The 21,640-nt window shown below is 36.1% G+C and overlaps 2 protein-coding genes and 1 pseudogene across 3 annotated transcripts in view; all 3 read left to right on the top strand.

Annotated features, from left to right (window-relative positions):
- Positions 1–255: 255 nt before the first annotated feature.
- LOC128203326 (M-phase inducer phosphatase 1-like) lies at positions 256–1,278 on the top strand (annotated as a pseudogene).
- A 2,862-nt stretch (positions 1,279–4,140) lies between these two features.
- LOC128203325 (M-phase inducer phosphatase 1-like) lies at positions 4,141–5,164 on the top strand. Its single transcript, XM_052904712.1, has 3 exons — positions 4,141–4,176; positions 4,411–4,752; positions 5,000–5,164. Exons 1-3 carry the CDS (start codon positions 4,156–4,158, stop codon positions 5,162–5,164), a joined length of 528 nt encoding a protein of 175 aa, XP_052760672.1. The 5' UTR covers positions 4,141–4,155.
- A 2,922-nt stretch (positions 5,165–8,086) lies between these two features.
- The window catches only part of LOC128203321 (uncharacterized), an 87,945-nt gene continuing 74,391 nt past the window's right edge, over positions 8,087–21,640 (top strand). For both annotated transcript variants that reach the window (XM_052904703.1, XM_052904702.1), the window contains exon 1: positions 8,087–8,384. In XM_052904703.1, coding sequence (XP_052760663.1) covers positions 8,160–8,384 — 225 coding nt within the window. In that variant the 5' untranslated portion in view covers positions 8,087–8,159. The remainder of the gene's footprint in view (positions 8,385–21,640) is intronic.

Genomic DNA, 21,640 nt, shown 5'->3' with positions numbered 1-21,640 from the left:
GAGGAAACAACATTGGAGGAAATTTTCTACAAGAACTTCAACAAACGTAGGATTGACGTCAATGACGTTTACCATGATCAGAAAAGACGCCGAACTTCTGAGGTCCACCCGAAGTCATCCCAAATCAATGACGTCATCACAAATGAGAGCCGACCGTCTACGAGTGACGTCATTCAGGCGGTTGAACGGCTGTCGACGAACTCCGACCTTGTGGCAGATGGGTCACGGGACAACGGGCTCCCGACCGTGGCCGGCAAACACAAGGATCTCATGGCCATTTTGCCGGAAACGGTGAGTTTTGTTTAATTTCTAAAGAAGCTTAAATCAGTGTTCTGAATAACAGGGTATTTTAGGCGATAAATGCCTTTTTACGTTCACATCCAAAATGTATTAATTTCTTATAATCCCCTCTTCAATAGAAAGCTTTCATTTTCTAGATAAGATTTTAAAATGCTAGTTATTATTATTTTGAAAAGAAAATGCCATCTCAACATCCTCATCAGAAAATGATGCTATATTTTTCAGATGTCAGCTGTACTGAATGGCGACTACGACCACCATATTGATCACTTGACCGTCATTGACTGTAGATACCCGTACGAGTTTGAAGGAGGCCATATCCGGGCGCCATTAATCTCTACACAAAGGACTCCATCCGGAACTTCCTGAACGAGACAATGACCTCATCAGAAAAGAATCACGTGATCGTTTTTCACTGCGAGTTCTCATCAGAACGAGGCCCAAAGATGTACCGCCATCTTAGATCGCTGGATCGTGAATCGAACAAGGATTCTTACCCACAACTGAACTTCCCAGAGGTTTACCTCTTGGAAGGCGGATACAAGGAGTTTTATCACCAGTTCCAGGTATGTGCTATATTTAATATTTTATTGGTATAAATTTGTTTAGCATGTGGACGTTGGTTTCTTATTTCCAAGGCGAACGATAATGCACGCTGTACCCGGTCACATTTTCTTGACTTAAAAGATAAAACAGTTAAGAAAAATAATAATTTAATTTTATATTAAGATATTCATGTTTGACATACATATAATTATTAAACTATTCACACCAATAATATTTAAATATGTATTGTGATTTTTCTCCTTTCAGGACCAGTGCTTTCCCCAAATCTATGTTCCCATGTTGCACCAGGAGCACGTGGACGACTTACGTCACTTCCGTGTCAAGTCCAAGTCGTGGGCGGCAGGCGACAAACCACGTCACAGATCACGTTTAAGTAAATCTGCTGGAAGTTCTCTCAGACTTACCTTCTGATTTAACAATGGTCAGCAGCTGATAAAACTCGCCATTGGAATACCTGGAGATGACTGGATGCATGCCACAAATTAGCCAAAGTTGACATGTCATACGCCCATACGCAATCGTACCAACATATGTCATTGTTTTGTTTGTTATTATGTGCTGTTATACTTTCTATTCTCGTTCCTTTCATATTGCTCTCTCTGTCTTTCCGAAATACGTTGAAAATATGTTTTATTATGTTTTAAAATCGTTTTGTTTTGATTAATGGTTCAAACTGAGTTTATCAAATAAATTTGATTTACTGGTATTTGTTTTGTGTTTCATAACAATGATACTGACGAACGTTCAAATTTCAAAACTTAAGTTCACCCAAGTTGTTGGACATAAGATTTACCGTTAGGTGTGCGTAACTTAGCGCGTTTATAAGCACAACGTCAAAAGCCTCTATTTATTCTGTTCAATTTGGTGTAGAATGCGCACTTCCAGGGGTACGCACAGATCTTTAATCTCAAATTCTGGTACAATCCAAACGGGTTCGCATTTACTAAAACGTTAATGTGAAACGGCCTAGAACAGAGTCCTTGGGAGACCAAAGCGCCGATCCTAAAAATGTGGAATTACAAGTGTCGTGCAAGAGAGGAGACATTTAAAAAAAGATCATCTCACTGCAGAAGTGGGTGAATTTACTTTCGAAATAAGTTATAGAGAAAAAAGATTATCTTAACCTTATAAAATCAAAAACCACAACAACGTTACATGTTTCACAAAAGGTTCTGGCAATTAGAATATCAGAAATCACAACTTGGTCTTATGACTGATGCTTTTATCATATTCCAGACATTCACAGGGTCGGTGAGACCATTTTCATTAACGAGTAATGCTTCGTGTTTTAATGTTCTATAAAATAGAATAAATAAGGCATTGACTTTGACTTGAGAATCTCATATACGATCAGTTATTTCAATAAATGTAATTTCAAAAGGAATTTGTTTCATCTGTACCGGCGCCATGAATACTGCTCTAGGTTCCTTTACATTTAATAGTTTTATCACCATATGACAAACAATATTGTCAATTAATAGTCACTCATCAGAGTGACGATGGCAAACACAAACTGATTGATGAGCCGCTAATTGGGCCAAGTATGAGATGGGTTAGTGACGATTGAACAGTCTTTGCGTTTTCAATATTAAACACCTGGCTCCAATATCATAAAAAATACTCAGGTCAACGCTGAACTTTAGTTTCAACTCATTTAACCGAATAAAAGCATCGTATGTTACACATTATTGTATGTTTTAACTATTTTTAAAAAAGAACATTACCTCATAGAATTTGTCGATTAAAACATTGTGTCAATGTTTCAAAGATAACTTATACTATAACAAAAGCATATGTTGGGGTAATTTTCAACAGCATTGAGTTGTTCTTAATTACATTCTATGCTGTAGAAAAAAGTTCTTAGGAATCTTGACCAAAGTTTGAATCAATATTGCCAATAAGAGAACACAATTTTAAAAGTTGTGAAAACATATACGATTTTGATAGTATTTATAATATACAGTAAAATTGGTTGAGATTGAGATATGACTTTGTATTTTTGTGATATTCGGCCTGTAATATCGCAACAACAAACACACACACACCAACAAAAACATCTTAGTAATAAAATTATAAAAGAAAACAGTTCAATAATAATTTATAATCGTGTAATGCAGTTGTCGTACTTTTCAAACATTTTGTGTGCGGGTAGGGGGAGTGCAAAATCCTGCTGCACTTACTACATTTGAAAACACATATAACTGGCCGCAATCTATTATTTATAAACGCCTCAATTGTGACATTTTCTACCAACTTAATAAAACTGCTATTACTTTGAAAGATGATATAAGCAAAAAGCAATACATATTGTCATTTTCTGGTTTCTGTCTGCATATCTTCTAATGACAATAAAGTTTATATCGATACAATCTAATATTCTACTAATGTTATCTCATTAAAAGTCTCTTTCATCTTAAACATCGCCATGAATATTGCTCTTGGTCCAATACCTTGTAAAAGGTTCATCACAATCTGACAAACAATATTGTCCAGCAATAATCACTCATCAGATTGTCAATGGTTAACACTAATTGTTTGATGAGCGGCTAATTGGACCGCGTTTGAGGTGTTCAGTAGGTAAATGAGCGTTGACTTGAGCGGCTCAGAGCGTCCGCCGCTCCAATCATCGTGCTTGAGTGAACAGCTGAATTATCTTAACGCCTTTGACTCAGATCGTATATAAAACAGCCGATCTTCCAAATTTCATCATATCTCTACCAAACGTTTACGTTTACACAACTTACTTAGACTGAACTGCTTTTAATAGAAATTTCAAAAATGCCTCCACAGAGTTTGGATTTTTGTTCCGTGTCACCGTTGGCCCGCCGCTTCGCAGCGCAGTAAGTTGATTTTATTGTTCTTTATTATCATAACATCATTGTGAAATTTTTCAGTAAACAATAAAATGAACTTGTTTTTTTTGCTAGCACTCCAAATTGATAATCCGATATGACAATAAATTGCTAACTTTCCAGAAACATGAGAAAGAAGCTTTCCGTTGACCACGATCTGAAATCAGAGGAAACAACATTGGAGGAAATTTTTTACAAGAACTTCAACAAACGTAGGATTGACGTCAATGACGTTTACCATGATCAGAAAAGACGCCGAACTTCTGAGGTCCACCCGAAGTCATCCCAAATCAATGACGTCATCACAAATGAGAGCCGACCGTCTACGAGTGACGTCATTCAGGCGGTTGAACGGCTCTCGACGAACTCCGACCTTGTGGCAGATGGGTCACGGGACAACGGGCTCCCGACCGTGGCCGGCAAACACAAGGATCTCATGGCCATTTTGCCGGAAACGGTGAGTTTTGTTTAATTTCTAAAGAAGCTTAAATCAGTGTTCTGAATAACAGGGTATTTTAGGCGATAAATGCCTTTTTACGTTCACATCCAAAATGTATTAATTTCTTATAATCCCCTCTTCAATAGAAAGCTTTCATTTTCTAGATAAGATTTTAAAATGCTAGTTATTATTATTTTGAAAAGAAAATGCCATCTCAACATCCTCATCAGAAAATGATGCTATATTTTTCAGATGTCAGCTGTACTGAATGGCGACTACGACCACCATATTGATCACTTGACCGTCATTGACTGTAGATACCCGTACGAGTTTGAAGGAGGCCATATCCGGGGCGCCATTAATCTCTACACAAAGGACTCCATCCGGAACTTCCTGAACGAGACAATGACCTCATCAGAAAAGAATCACGTGATCGTTTTTCACTGCGAGTTCTCATCAGAACGAGGCCCAAAGATGTACCGCCATCTTAGATCGCTGGATCGTGAATCGAACAAGGATTCTTACCCACAACTGAACTTCCCAGAGGTTTACCTCTTGGAAGGCGGATACAAGGAGTTTTATCACCAGTTCCAGGTATGTGCTATATTTAATATTTTATTGGTATAAATTTGTTTAGCATGTGGACGTTGGTTTCTTATTTCCAAGGCGAACGATAATGCACGCTGTACCCGGTCACATTTTCTTGACTTAAAAGATAAAACAGTTAAGAAAAATAATAATTTAATTTTATATTAAGATATTCATGTTTGACATACATATAATTATTAAACTATTCACACCAATAATATTTAAATATGTATTGTGATTTTTCTCCTTTCAGGACCAGTGCTTTCCCCAAATCTATGTTCCCATGTTGCACCAGGAGCACGTGGACGACTTACGTCACTTCCGTGTCAAGTCCAAGTCGTGGGCGGCAGGCGACAAACCACGTCACAGATCACGTTTAAGTAAATCTGCTGGAAGTTCTCTCAGACTTACCTTCTGATTTAACAATGGTCAGCAGCTGATAAAACTCGCCATTGGAATACCTGGAGATGACTGGATGCATGCCACAAATTAGCCAAAGTTGACATGTCATACGCCCATACGCAATCGTACCAACATATGTCATTGTTTTGTTTGTTATTATGTGCTGTTATACTTTCTATTCTCGTTCCTTTCATATTGCTCTCTCTGTCTTTCCGAAATACGTTGAAAATATGTTTTATTATGTTTTAAAATCGTTTTGTTTTGATTAATGGTTCAAACTGAGTTTATCAAATAAATTTGATTTACTGGTATTTGTTTTGTGTTTCATAACAATGATACTGACGAACGTTCAAATTTCAAAACTTTAGTTCACCCAAGTTGTTGGACATAAGATTTACCGTTAGGTGTGCGTAACTTAGCGCGTTTATAAGCACAACGTCAAAAGCCTCTATTTATTCTGTTCAATTTGGTGTAGAATGCGCACTTCCAGGGGTACGCACAGATCTTTAATCTCAAATTCTGGTACAATCCAAACGGGTTCGCATTTACTAAAACGTTAATGTGAAATGGCCTAGAACAGAGTCCTTGGGAGACCAAAGCGCCGATCCTAAAAATGTGGAATTACAAGTGTCGTGCAAGAGAGGAGACATTTAAAAAAAGATCATCTCACTGCAGAAGTGGGTGAATTTACTTTCGAAATAAGTTATAGAGAAAAAAGGTTATCTTAACCTTATAAAATCAAAAACCACAACAACGTTACATGTTTCACAAAAGGTTCTGGCAATTAGAATATCAGAAATCACAACTTGGTCTTATGACTGATGCTTTTATCATATTCCAGACATTCACAGGTCGGTGAGACCATTTTCATTAACGAGTAATACTTCGTGTTTTAAAGTTCTATAAAATAGAATAAATAAAGCATTGACTTTGATTTTAGAATCTCAGATACGATTAGTTATTTCAATAAATTTAATTTCAAAAGGAATTTATTTCATCTGTACCGGCGCCATGAATACTGCTCTAGGTTCCTTTACATTTAATAGTTTTATCACCATATGACAAACAATATTGTCAATTAATAGTCACTCATCAGAGTGACGATGGCAAACACAAACTGATTGATTAGCCGCTAATTGGGCCAAGTTTGAGATGGGTTAGTGACGATTGAACAGTCTTTGCGTTTTCAATATTAAACACCTGGCTCCAATATCATAAAAAATACTCAGGTCTACGCTGAACTCTAGTTTCAACTCATTTTACCGAATAAAAGCATCGTATGTTACACATTATTGCATGTTTTAACTATTTTTAAAAAAGAACATTACCTCATAGAATGTGTCGATTAAAACATTGTGTCAATGTTTCAAAGATAACTTATACTATAGCAATAGCATATGTTGGGGTAATTTTCAACAGCATTGAGTTGTTCTTAATTACATTTTATACTGTAGAGAGAGAGAGAGAGAGAGAGAGAGAGAGAGAGAGAGAGAGAGAGAGAGAGAGAGAGATTATCTATAGTCGGAGAGACATCATAATAATTATACTTGTTATATATATATATAAGTGTAGCATCAGCTTTAATACAACTGTAGGTATTCTTTTGTCGCCAACATAATGTTATTGCATGTTTACATGTAGCGACAGTTGTAATATAATATATTTCATTTATAGCTACAGCTGTAAGTTATAGCTAGAACAGTAAATATATAATTGTATGTTGCTGTTGCTATAGTGCTACAGATGTACATTAGCTTAATTTTGATGATAGTACAACTTCGAGGCACTTGGTCTGTGTAGGGTAATGTGCAGTGGATGCAATAAGAAATGTCAGTGGGGTAAATGACATTATCGTACACCAGAGTTATTATTATCAAACCTCTGATGGATGAGATGAGGATGAGAATGGGTAGATGAGCGATAAAATGACCTTGGAATGAGCCTGGTTTCATATTATACATACCATAAGTAATCGTTAATTATTGTTAGTATGTTCTTATAAAAAATAAATGGTTTTGTCTTCCGACTGCCTCCTCATTGGACAAAATATAATGTTGACCAATTTTGTGAGTTATCTACTTACTCGACCACTGTTAATCAACCGCTTAACTAGATTAACATTAATAATGGCTGACTGATGATTTACTGTAAGAAATGTATGGAAATCTCGAGAAATACTGCCTTCTCAATTGACAAATTATAATGTTTAACACTTACTCATGTTTAATTAATCTCGAAACCATTTCAACTCACAGAGCATGCATGCGATTTGATTTTCTCCGGGACTATTTAATGAACTTCCAATTTCACCATTACTCTGAAAGAGATCGTGAGGTATCATTAAGAGAAGAATTCATTTACCGAGTTTTTATATTTTTATGAATAATTTATAATGTGTGTGCAGTTCTTTTTAATCATTTATTGGCTCTACAGTATCACGGACCTATAAACCACCGTGACAGTATGCAATGACCGTTGAGAAACGTTGAGGTCCAAAATAGGTCTTAAAGTTTAAAAATATGGATATAATACACAGGGTATAAGCATTTCAGCCTTATAAAAGTACCCCCCCCCCCCCCCACACACACACACACACATTTTCACCGTACTGTTTATATTATTCGATTAAGTCGCTGAAATTGCGCCTCCTTTTACGATAAATCCTGGTTTCAGCCTTTGCCCATATACCAGTATCATAATGCCACTGTGTCATTGAGAAACTATTTGTGATCACTCAAGTGAAGAGATCAGGTAAATATTTACCTGTTATTTAAAGTCGCATATCATTCAGTATCATTTTATTTTAATTAACCACTGCTTAAAAAAAAAACAGAGAAGTTTTGCGGTCAAATCAACCGCGACAATTAAGCACCGCCCACTTTTCACGGTTTCGCGCATGAACCGGAAGTGTATTGAGTCAGCAACTTGGGACAAAACAAAAGAATGGATGCTGGATATGATGCTATGAAACTTGTTTGCATTTAATCTTAAACGGAATTTTATTTGGAAACATGTACTTAGGACGGGCTAAAAAGACTATTGATCAACTAGATCAGAAGGAATTTGAAGAAAAGACGGCTAAACATGCAGAACGCGAGTCGAGAAAGTCGGAGAGCGATGTGGGACAACTGTCCGAGGATTTTAAAGTGGATGAGTTACCGGATGGTGCATGTTTTCGGCTAAAAACGGTTAATATGGACACAGAAGATCCAACAACAGCAATAAGAAATGCAGAGGTAATTTAATTTGTGTTGCTATGAACTTAAGTTAATGGTTTTTGATGGTCTTCTGTTATCAAATATCCTTTATTATTATTTTTTAATAAGACACATACTGTACAGTACTTACTTAGTCAGTGAAACATTTTAGTACATTAGTGTATTATTAATTTTCATCAAAGCCTACTAGTTTTTCGTCTGATTTTTTCTTTCCAGAAATGAGTCAAGGTATTTTTTATTTCAAATAATGATAATAGGATTTCTCTATGAATTTTGACATCCCAAATCCTTTCAAGTTTCAGTAAAGTGATTATGAATAATAGAATTACTTAATTAAGTCTAAATTTTTGACAATGATATTGTCATAGCCTTGGCCTTGTCTCTGTTGTTTGTCGAAACCTAAATATTTGCCATTTCTGTGATAAAACTATAAGATTCAAGCATTCTTCATAACCATGTGGCCATGATTGAAAGACCAAACGACTTATTTTCATAGTGAAAATTTATGGTGAAAAAGTAATTTAAAATTTACTGTTAAAACTTAAATTCGTAAAGTGGCCAATTTTTTTGATACCTTTTCAAAAATTCATGTTTTGAGTTCAAACAATTAAAATATCCCAACTTGCCCTGAGGACTCTGTTTCTGCAAAATACTAAGGAATTCTCTGATAGTAAAATGATTAGATTGTATGATTTGAATATAATGACCTTTTTTTAAATCATTATTTTTATCTGTTTTTACTTGCTGTAGCCGGTAGTGATCAGTGGTTGAAATAAGCTTTGGTAAAATGCTTTCTGGGTTTGCGCAATGTCTGGATTTATATAGCACGGCTTGTTGATTTCTTTTATGCCAAGCATTGTTGTAAGAATTTTAGCCTGTTCATTCAAAAGTCTTATTTTGATGTCTGTAACTGATTGAACTTTTACATGGAGTCATATTCCACTAAGAATTGTGGATAGCGAAATAAAATAGCGAAACATTTTTAGCAGATTCTAAAAAATAGATACTAAAGGGTTCCTGAATGCAAAAATGGTGGGAATACTAAAGTACCAACAGATTTGTTAGACAATAAAACCTTGATTCCTACAACAATGGATTCTTACATTCTCTTGATTGCTTACTTAGGCCAAATAAAACTAATGTTTGGTATCACCCCATTTGGAAATATTTTCATAACTGTGCCACATTTTTTTATTCCATGAACTTAAGGGTGAGAGTGGTCTAGTGGTATAGGTGTCCGCCTCTCACCCAAGAGGTTGTGTGTTCGATCCCCATCAGGGGTACTTACTCATGGCCTCTCGGACACAGTACTGGTTTCCGCCCAGGAAACAGACTCGAGAGTGATTCTATAAGCTTAGCTTTCGTCACAATCGAGCTAAAATAAATTTGCATATACTAATTTTCTTCCTTTTTTAGCCAAAATAAGAATAATTTTGGGAGAAATGCTTTCAAGAAATTATGTTAAAATTATGTATTTGGTTATTCAACAGCTTCATGTGTCACTATCCCACATTTTAAGTGCATATATGGCTTCAGTTTATGTAAAAAAATAATTTTTGAAATTAACAAAACGATCCTGCACTCCCTTACCCATTTTTTAAAGTTTGTCTGGTAAGCTTATAATTAATTTTGCATGGCCTCAGACCCATGGTTTTATTGTAACAGTAAGTGAGTATGCATATTTTCCCAGGACTGAATTCATTACAGGTGATACTTACAATAAAAATAAGATGCAACATAGATGCATATAATTATACTTGTAACTACTATCTAGGTATTTCAATTCACCATCTGCCAGATGCAATTATCTTCTCGCAAAATTGACATCAAATTTATTTCCACTCATTCTCCAGGCATGTCATGATTTTGTTTTTTATACAAAGTTTGTGGACAAAAACACATTTAATGCTGTTCAGAATGTTAGCTCCTTGCAATAAAGATGATATTGTACATACTACTGCAGTCAAGAAAATTAAACTTTTGGATTAACAAGCCAATATCCTTATATATAAGAGCTTGCAAAAAAAATGAACAAGCCGTTCTGTATAAAAAAATCCTGAATTTGAGCAACCCTGGAAAACATTATTTTTACCAGTGCAGCGGGACTTGCATACTTGCATTTATTTCTTTAGTTACTAGAGAATTGATTACATCAATTGATATAGCTTATTTTCAAAACACAATCAATACCGGCAGGGCAAAATATGCAATTTGGTATGAACCTTTTTTATCATTATACATGACCGATCATGGAATTTATTTGATTTTAACAGTTTACGGAATACGGAAAAATGTTTCTTATTTTAAGCATGCTGGGTGGTGAAAGTGACATGCGCCGAGCAAGTTTAATATGACATTTACGGTATCTCAAAAAGACTGCCCCCAATCACGTTCATTGCTTTTATGGAGTAAAATAAAACTCCTGATCCAAGTATATATTGTGTCATACCCTGAACAGTGTTTTGTGAAATTCACTTTTTTGTATGATGAAATAAAGTGTGGCAAAGTCATAAGGAGTGGGAAAACTTATTTATATATATATATAATATGACTTGTTTTTAATGATATTGGACAAACTATAAATGAACTTGTTTTGAATGATATAGAACAAACTTCTAATAATTGGACTTGTTTTTAATGACATTGAACATTCTATAAATAAACCTGTTTTGTATGATATTTTCAATATTTCCTAAATTTGTTAAAACAAATCATATTAGAAGCATTGTACACTTTAAATCTATGTTTTAAAAAGACACAAGTGTGACAGTGTTGATTATTAAGATTTTTTAACTTGCTGATAAGATCAAGTGAATTGATTTTTACGAAGATTCAATGACATTCCTAAATAATTATTCCCCTCACTTGTCAAAATATTATCATTTGCAAAAATATTATTTTTATGATTTTCACTGCATTAGAAAGTATTTTCTTTGATGTTTGTATTCCTGTCATATCATGATCAGGCCAAACGAAATATGGTTTGGTTAGGGTTACACCTTTTCAAAAAACAGGTAAGGTAGGTAGGCTTTTTTTTCAAGGCTTTGTATCAGAACGTTATGTGTGATGAAGCTTTAAAAGTTTTTAAACTACATATTAAAACACACACTTAAAAAAAGCATGTTTTTTATATTTTATTTTTACCGACTATAAACACAGTAGGACCTAAGTGCCCATTAATTAGGTTAAGATCGGGTCACCCGAACCAGAAGGTATTTTTTATTGGCCTCAAGAAAAACAAATATTTTTGAAATTACCCTTAGGCCACAGTAAATAAATGAAATGTTAGGTGTTTCCCTTATCATCGTATTTAAGTGTGGGTAGGTATATGTTTGGTGAGGATATATTTTTAAAATGACCTATCCCCTTATTTCCGAAATTTAAAAACCACTGAAAATAGGGTCAAAAATCTTTTTGGTTACTGGTATTTTGGTGGGTTGGTTGGCAAATGCCAAACAAACCATTTATATCTTGTGGTCCATAGGTCAAACTTTTTATTTTTATTTTTTTTTAAGACTTTAATATTAATGAATTTTTATCCAAATTTGCCCCATTCCCGATGATAGAACATGTTCAATTTTCACAAAAGTTCAAAATTTCTGTTTTTATTTTTATGTTTTTTTAATTTTGTTGAGAGGAAAAATAACTGCTGAATCAGGCATAAAATTGAAGGTGTCAAATTCCGTTTTTCAAGTCTTGCCTTTTTAAATCAAGTATTACCTCAACTTTGTAAAATTTGACATTTCTCATAAATTATTGAATCAGAATAGTTTTTACTTCATTAAAACAGTACTTCTTTATGAAAACCTCTGTTATACATTGAATGAACAGTATCAGTAAAAACACTTTCTATGTTTAATCAAATGTCAATAGTTCATCGGAGTGTAATTATTATCCACTTCATTGAGTCATTCATATTTTGAGGTTATTAGGTAAAACAGATTTGTAATATCTGTAATACCTGCAATCAATATTTATTGAATTTAATGTAAGGCCACACCAAAAAATATTCTACTGATTTTTGCCGAGAAAAAAATGAATGAAATGAGCAAAATAAAGATAGATTAAATTATTTCATTCCGTTTATAAACAGTAGTGGCTGAAGGTGACAAATCGTTTTTGGACGGTGCCCGCTCAGGGCATTGCCAGTGTTTGGGCCTGCACAGATCCGGCAGAAGCCAAAATGTGTCATTGCCAGTGTTTGGGCCTGCACAGATCCGGCAGAAGCCAAAATGTGTCATTGCCAGTGTTTGGGCCTGCACAGATCCAGCAGAAGCCAAAATGTGTCATTGCCAGTGTTTGGGCCTGCACAGATCCGGCAGAAGCCAAAATGTGTCATTGCCAGTGTTTGGGCCTGCACAGATCCGGCAGAAGCCAAAATGTGTCATTGCCAGTGTTTGGGCCAGCACAGATCAGGCAGAAGCCAAAATGTGTCATTGCCAGTGTTTGGGCCTGCACAGATCCGGCAGAAGCCAAAATGTGTCATTGCCAGTGTTTGGGCCTGCACAGATCAGACGCCAAAATGTGTCATTGCCAGTGTTTGGGCCTGCACAGATCAGGCAGAAGCCAAAATGTGTCATTGCCAGTGTTTGGGCCAGCACAGATCAGGCAGAAGCCAAAATGTGCCCTTGTCTGTTCGGGCCAGCACAGATCAGGCAGAAGCCAAAATGTGCCCTTGTCTGTTTGGGCCAGCACAGATCAGGCAGAAGCCAAAATGTGCCCTTGTCTGTTCGGGCCTGCACAGATCCGGCAGAAGCCAAAATGTGTCATTGCCAGTGTTTGGGCCTGCACAGATCCGGCAGAAGCCAAAATGTGTCATTGCCAGTGTTTGGGCCTGCACAGATCCGGCAGAAGCCAAAATGTGTCATTGCCAGTGTTTGGGCCTGCACAGATCAGGCAGAAGCCAAAATGTGTCATTGCCAGTGTTTGGGCCTGCACAGATCAGGCAGAAGCCAAAATGTGTCATTGCCAGTGTTTGGGCCTGCACAGATCAGGCAGAAGCCAAAATGTGTCATTGCCAGTGTTTGGGCCTGCACAGGTCAAGCAGAAGCCAAAATGTGCCCTTGTCTGTTCGGGCCAGCACAGATCAGGCAGAAGCCAAAATGTGCCCTTGTCTGTTTGGGCCTGCACAGATCCGGCAGAAGCCAAAATGTGTCATTGCCAGTGTTTGGGCCTGCACAGATCCGGCAGAAGCCAAAATGTGTCATTGCCAGTGTTTGGGCCAGCACAGATCAGGCAGAAGCCAAAATGTGCCCTTGTCTGTTCGGGCCAGCACAGATAAGGCAGAAGCCAAAATGTGCCCTTGTCTGTTTGGGCCAGCACAGATCAGGCAGAAGCCAAAATGTGCCCTTGTCTGTTCGGGCCTGCACAGATCCGGCAGAAGCCAAAATGTGTCATTGCCAGTGTTTGGGCCTGCACAGATCCGGCAGAAGCCAAAATGTGTCATTGCCAGTGTTTGGGCCTGCACAGATCCGGCAGAAGCCAAAATGTGTCATTGCCAGTGTTTGGGCCTGCACAGATCAGGCAGAAGCCAAAATGTGTCATTGCCAGTGTTTGGGCCTGCACAGATCAGGCAGAAGCCAAAATGTGTCATTGCCAGTGTTTGGGCCTGCACAGATCAGGCAGAAGCCAAAATGTGTCATTGCCAGTGTTTGGGCCTGCACAGATCCGGCAGAAGCCAAAATGTGTCATTGCCAGTGTTTGGACCTGCACAGATCAGGCAGAAGCCAAAATGTGTCATTGCCAGTGTTTGGGCCTGCACAGATCAGGCAGAAGCCTGCACAGATGGGGTTGAGTTGCAATAATGTACTCTCCCTTTTGTCCTGATTAGATAGAAGCCAAAATGTGCCCTGTTTATGATGAAACCAAACTGTAGACTTAACTGATCGGGTGAGCTGCTTAAGAAAAGTACTTGCCCTAAACACAATTTCTTACCACTGGATTCAGGCAGTTGGCTTATGTACATCTATCAGACTGCTTTTATAATAACGTCTAAAATGTTTCAAAATTAGGCATCACAAAAATCAATGCCCCATAAGAAACAAATGCTCCAATTCTGTTTTTATGTACATTTAATGCACTTTCAGTGTAAGCATATTATGAGCTGTTCCCTGGTGCGTCCTAGAATTTATATCGTTAGATGATCGATATGGTGTCCTCATTCAATATTGAGAAAAAAAGCTCAAATTAAGACCGATCATCTTTGTACAGATCTTTGGATTTGGATTTTTTTTATTGACTATTGATCATTATAGGGTCACTGCGTGCCCCTATTCTTGAAATTCAAGTCAGACCTATGTTCAAAAATGTTTACGGTACCAGTCATTGAAATAAGACCTTGGGTGAACAATTAAGCCCGAAATCCAACACTCATGCTTGGCATCAACATTATTAACAAACCCTGCTGAATAAAATCCAGAATTTCAGCAAGCCCGGTAAAGCATTTTACCTAAGGGCAGGGATTGTGGGCTTGTTTGGAACTCGGATTACAATTTGATTGTCATCAATGAGACATTCCTGTATCAGTTTTGTGACTTTTTTTACCTGCTTATCTATATGAGTAGTTCCAAGGTGGTTTGGATACACTTTGAAGAGCTGCATTGTAATTCCTCTTTTCATGCATTTAAATTTGCTGTATAGGCAAATTAAAGCCTGCACTCACACAGATTGAACGTTTTGACAACTTTTTAAAAAAAAATCTTGGAATGAGCCAATTTTTACTAAAATCCATGGAAACCAGTTAAATTAGACAGCTGACAAAAATTAGATCGCAGATTTTTATATTTAAGTTCAAAAATTTGAATTTAATGCGTATTTCTCAAACCGTTAATAACGGTTTAGGCCATAAAACATTGATTTTGAAACGGTAATATGAAAATCTACGGTTTGATTTTTTGTCTACGCAAAAATTTGCTCTTTCAAAGACAAAAAATAAAAAAGTTAAAAATGGGAAATCTGTGAGAGTGCAGCTTTAACACTTAAGTAAGTAATTACATAAATATACATTTATTATTCATTTGCCAACCCTGAGCATTTTAATTATTTATTCAGGATTAACTAAACCATTAAGTTGGCATTAACCAGGCACCTGGCTGCCAACTTAGTTATATTGAGGAAAGTGAAAATAAACAATAACTTTTATGCACAAACTGCCAAATGTGCCACTTTAAAAAATCATTAAAGGGCTACATGTTAATTTCTGTAACTTTGTTGGTCATTTTCATCGAAAGTTTTCTAAATTATTAAAGGGACTAGACACCAGATGGTCCCAAAATCAGCAAAAACAGTATGACACTGATAGTACAACACTTAATAACATAATTAAAAGAATATTTATAAATAGCCAACACTCAGGTTTCCCAGTTAACAGTGTGTATTATATATTTAGCATGTGAAAGTCACGTGATTTAATCACGTGACTTTCACATGCTAAATATATAATACACACTGTTAACTGGGAAACCTGAGTATGTTGGCTATTTATAAATATTACATAAACTTAAACTGATGCTATTTTAAAATTTACTGGTATTTTTTCGTAGACAAACCAAATAAATTTCGAATTATACGCTTAAACTGCGAAAGATACACTGTCTTGTAGCCAATGTGATCAATGGATGTTCAATGCCTTGTACAAAACAATATCAATATTATGTAAGTTTTTGACAATTTCCTTTTTTCTTGCAATTGTATCAGTTGGTGTCTAGTTCCTTTAACTATGATGTAATGTTTTAGATCTTATAAATATAGACTGCATTTCATTGGCTTAGATTCCAAAGAGGTCCCCATTTGGCACCAATGAAACTGCTTTATTTGAAACTATTGATTATAATAAGATTTTCCTAGCATATTGTCCATGGCATTCAGAAGCAGATGTGAGAAATGGATTAGAAGGGGTGAGGGATTATCCATGAGGCATTAAACACTTTCTGTCAAGACAATAAACATTATTCCTTAATCTGTTCTAGTGAAAGGCATCACCTGAATGTTCCATTCTCTGGAGTGTGGGCCCATGATTCTGTTACAGTTTCTGATGCAGTTGTAACACAAGAACTGAACAGATTCTGTGAGGGTCTAATTTGCTAGAAATTTGTTTATCCATAAACAATTTAGAGGAAATTGCTCGGTGTATCTGGAACTTATATCTGGATATCTGCAAGTTCAATGACCCATAATGGTGACTTGTCAGATACTCAGTAAATGTGGCCATTCACCTATCTTTCTTCTTTTATGCTTGCATCTATGTGTAGGAAGCACTTGGTAAGTCTGCTAGCCAGTTCAATCTCTTGTTCCATGTCATCCACAGGGCTAGGATGACCACATTGCATTGTTGAGTTTTCGTATCTTCAGGTTCAATGACCCATGGTGATGGCAATAGTGATACTGTCAGTGTGGCCATTCACCTACTTTTCTTGTCATGCAGTTTGGGATGACCACATTGCCTGGTAGTCACAAGCGGATCCAGGGGGGAGCACCTGGTGCGCGCCTCCCCTAAAATCGTCCTTTTCATTTTCAGGGGCATACCCCCAAAACCTCCTGCCATATCACTTTCAACCAGATAAATTTCGGTTCTGAGGGAGGGGTGCAGGTCACAAGGTTACGCCCCTAAGTTACATGTATGCCCCCTTTAATGTCAAATCCTGGTTCTGTCAGCTGGTAGTACCATTTTGATATCTGCAGGTTCAATGACCCCTGATGTTGGCTAGCGAAACTATCATTGTGGCTGTCCTTTGCACTATCTTTCAGCCATTATTCCATATAGGGGGCACTGATTGTAAGTTTCTATCTGTTTGGTCCATTGGGACAAGATGACCACATGGTAATGTCATTGACTTTAGACAATGTCTGAATTGCTGAGACAGACACTGTTAGCCATAGGTTAATATTTGAGGATGACCCCATCACAAAAAAACAATATATATAACAAGTGTCACTGACTTCAGAAATATGCTTCTTTGTGTGATTAAGTTTTAAATTGTTTGATTGCAGATGTTATCTGTCTAATGGCCAATTATGCCTTTGTTTGGGTTGCTTTGTTACTACATGGTGTCGTTGTCTATCTACATCTTCAACCTGACTAATAGGTCAATGACTTTCAGAATATTCCCGTTTATATTGTTCCTAGTCCTAATAAGCTTTGGCAATCTGGTCCGCTGATATTGCACATATACGCACATGAAACTTCATAGACCTGTGTATTGGTCAGAAAGGGCTGTAACTGTGCCCCCTGCCATTTCTTTCACATTTTCAGTTCTCTAGGTCTTACAAGAGTTATGGCCCTTGAATTAGTAAAGAATGTTCAAAATAACTTCAAGTCACAATTGTAGTACCAAAAGTATTTTTTTTTGTATCCACACCCAAGAAAATTTATAAGAATGTTAGTCATTTTAGTTGGGCTGTTACGGGCACCTGCTATTCCACATCACATTCCACTTGGGCTAACCAGAGTTATGGCCCTTGGCATAGTGAAAAATGGTCTGTAAAAGCTCTTTTATTTAATGAATCACAAAACATACAAATGCTCATGTTGTTATTATTATTCCAAAACATATTATTCCTGTAACCATCCAGACAGCGCCTCTGGGGTTATTTATCACCACTGTGATAGCTGTTACAGTAATGCATTATGTTTATGATCGTAGTATAACAATAGGCAAATTAGGGAAACCAACAAAAACATATGTAAATGTCTTCTAAGTTCTAGGTCGTGATTGATCTGATATAGGCGGCAGGGGGGAAGGGGGGGGGGGGGCGTGTAGTTCATTGATTCCTGCAAGGCTTCATGCTGGTAACATAAGCATGCCAGTTTCTCAGGTTTTTCCTAGAAAATGCCTTCGACATGCAATCACTTGGAGCGATTATTGATCACTGCAGACTCTGAAATTTATTCTGTTTGAACAATATAATTGACTTGAGCAATTTAAGTTCTTTTAATTTTCTCACAATTTATTCATACCGCTCATTCGTGTCTTTTAGATCATGGCCTTGCTTAACATGAGGGTATTGTTGCTACACTAAGTTTCATTTCAATTCCTTAAAAGGCTTTTGAGTAATGGCTTTGCTAATTAATAACATGAGGGTATTGTTTCTATAGCTTGGTTTCATTTAAATTTCTTGATAGACTTTTGAGTTATTAAATGGCCTTGCTAATAACATGAGGGTATTTTTTCTATACCAAGTTTCATTTCAATTCCTTAAAAGGCTTTTGAGTAAACGCCTTGCTTTACATATGCACAAGGGTATTGTTTTTATACCAAGTTTCATTTGAATGTTTTGAAAGACTATGGAGTTGAAGTTCTTGCTCAATGATGCTGAGGAGGTCAATGACATCAAGGCTACGGGGTATGACAATGTCAGTGTCTGCATTCAAACCAACATTAAAACATCGGCATTTGCTCAAAAAGTGTTTCAAAGATTTACCACTCTTTAATGCATCATAAGGTTTACTGAAATTTTAAAATCATCTTGTTGAATAGGGCCCCAGGGGCTGAGCCCCTGAGCTGTCAAAAATGCCCCTTGATTGACGGAGAAAAACTTTCACTTATTAAAGCGGTGTTCTTGTAAAAGACTTTTAAGACAGACATATAAAGAATGAGATGATGATCTGCTGGTAATTCTGCAAGATTTAGCAAGCGTTTACAATGTCTTTACCACAGTTTTGATTATCAGGAAGCTGTGGGAATTGTTCCAAAGCATGTGATTAATTTCCCCGAATTCCATGCCCACAAAAATATCGAAACATTTTTTGTTTGAGAATGATACAGATTTGTCTTATAAAATCGGCTAGATGATACCAGGATAATATATGCATTTGCATGTCTGGGTTCTATTTATACTTCGTTTTTATTGCATAATTGCGATGAACTAATATGTCCAACTGCTTTGCCATGATCTTTTTTTCGATTTTGTTGTTTTTCGTTGCAGACATCATGCATACATTTGCAAGATGAGTGAGTTTTTATTCTCTCTCCAAAAAAAGTTATCAGACTTTTTTTTCGCCCTTATTTTTTTTTTTTGATCAAAACATAAGCGAAATAATTAGTTTTTATTTTTAAGAAATATATTTAACATAAAACAAATATAATGGATTGTTTTGTAAACATTTGAATAATAAAAAAAATAATAAAAAAGATAACGTTTGTACCATTCTTGTCAAATTTTTTGCAAAAATGAAAAAAATCAGATCAATGGAAAAAATAATGTTCTTGTACATGTATGGGTCCAGAAATTGTAAAAAAATATACATGGATACTATTGCTCTCAGTGGGACACGTGCCTGCAATTTAAAGCTGAAAGATAACAATTGCTTGTCCCAAAAAAATATGTCTGAATCAAAACGTAAAATTTGATCAGCCAAACATGTAATGGTCCTATATTTGTTTAAATTTGTAAGCAGTGTTTTAAACACTGTGAATTAAAATTAAGTAAAATTTAAGTTAAAAAGACCCTCAAAAACTGTTGTTTAAATGGACTTGCTCATCAGCTTTGGGCTCAAATTTTCTTCTTCAAGGCACAGACTAATTATAGGGCCGTGTTCACGGTAATGCATCTGAAAACACTAATTTTATAATTATTTTATTCTTTGATATTAAAATTACAAAAAAAGAATACAATTGAAGTATAAAAAAATATTTTATTTTTTTTTGTTGAGTGCGAACCCACTCCAGTTATAAATATTTTGAGGTTTTAAGAAAACATTGATAACATCACCTGATAATGTCAATCAACCAATTACAAAAGACAAATCATGCACTAAATGACATGTTGGTGTTATGGTATTTGAAATTGTGGTCTTCGAAGATAATATTTGAGCAAATATAAACATTTGCTGAAGGGTTCCTGCTGTCAGTATCTTAGTTTTAACACTCCTAATGAATTGCCACACTTTATATTCATAAAAAAAGAAAGTGCATTTTGCAAAACATAAGCAAGACCCTATAAATTGTTGTGTATATACAAATATTTAAGTACCGAAATTAATGCTCTAGCTAAGTCTGATTCTGTCAGTCATATTTTGATATACAGTAAAACTGAGACCGCTTGAGGAAGCTGCATGGGGACCAAGCCAAAACCTCGAGGGAATCGATGTTTAAAAACCGAGTTTAAATTTTCCAGTCTGTAATGAAATATCATGCATCAGTGTATTTTAAGTTTGATGTCGTCAAACCAACTGTTTACTAAGACATCGATTATGTGTTGAGTTAATTGGAAATCGCTCATATGTTCAAGGCTGCCGTATACTGAATGTATATAAACTAAATGTAAAATGTAAAAGAAATAACAATAAATGAATAAATATAAATGTTTATATTTACAAAAAGCTTCACTAACTTCTCATAATTATCTACTCAATGCCCTTATCAACTACAATCGGTCATGCGTAAACGTTTTTTTACACCTTATCAAATTGCCTTTCAACTGTCCTTGCAATTTTTACAATTTAGCAATTGTTTTTTTAATTTTTTTTGGGGGGGGTTGGTGAAATTATGACCTCGAGGAAGGCATAAGGTTTTGTGCATGATTTGTGTAATTGGGACCTACTATTGTGCTCGACTCCTCGACTAATTTAGGTTTCGAGGCAGCGTATGTATATTTTATACGAAAAGAGAAGGAAAAATGTTCGGGACCAAGCTCTGACCTCAATTGACCGCGGGTTCTCCAACAACGGCTTGTTTGAACAACTGCAGTTTTACTGGCAAATATATTATGTAAACATAATGAAGCTTGTGGTACACAAATATTAATGCTTATTGATGTTACCAAACTCTTCTCGTTTTCTGAAAATATAATCCATTGGCTATTGCACTTTTATCGTACAAAGCCTGAATATTGGAACCTTAACTGCTGGTACTTTTGCACATGCCTTAAACAGTGCATCCTGCAAAATTATCCTGAAAAAGCAATCTGCCTGGCCCGTATGTTTGAACTCGAATAACGATAGCACTGAGAATTGGAAACACCTCACTGATGACAAAATGAAATGGGTTTTTTTTACAATAAAGTTAAATGCTAAAATATTAAAGCTCACACAAAAGGAATATTTGAATGTGATAAGGGGTGTTGAATGTGGAGGAGGGGTATCAGACAGAGACAGGTTACAGACAGAGAGGGGTTTCAGACATAAAGGGTTACAGACAGAAAGGGGTATCCAACAGAAAAGGGTTTCAGACAGAGAGCTAGTTTAAGCTAGCTAGGGGTTTTAGTCAGATAGGGGCTTTAGAAAAAGTGGGGTATCTGACAGAGAGGGGTATCAGACAGAGAGGGGTATCAAACAG

The sequence above is a fragment of the Mya arenaria genome, chromosome 9, assembly GCF_026914265.1.
Source record: "Mya arenaria isolate MELC-2E11 chromosome 9, ASM2691426v1".
Classification (NCBI taxonomy): Eukaryota; Metazoa; Mollusca; class Bivalvia; order Myida; family Myidae; genus Mya; species Mya arenaria.
The sequence above is the reverse complement of the archived record's forward strand: the minus strand, read 5'-3'. Positions and strand labels throughout refer to the sequence as shown.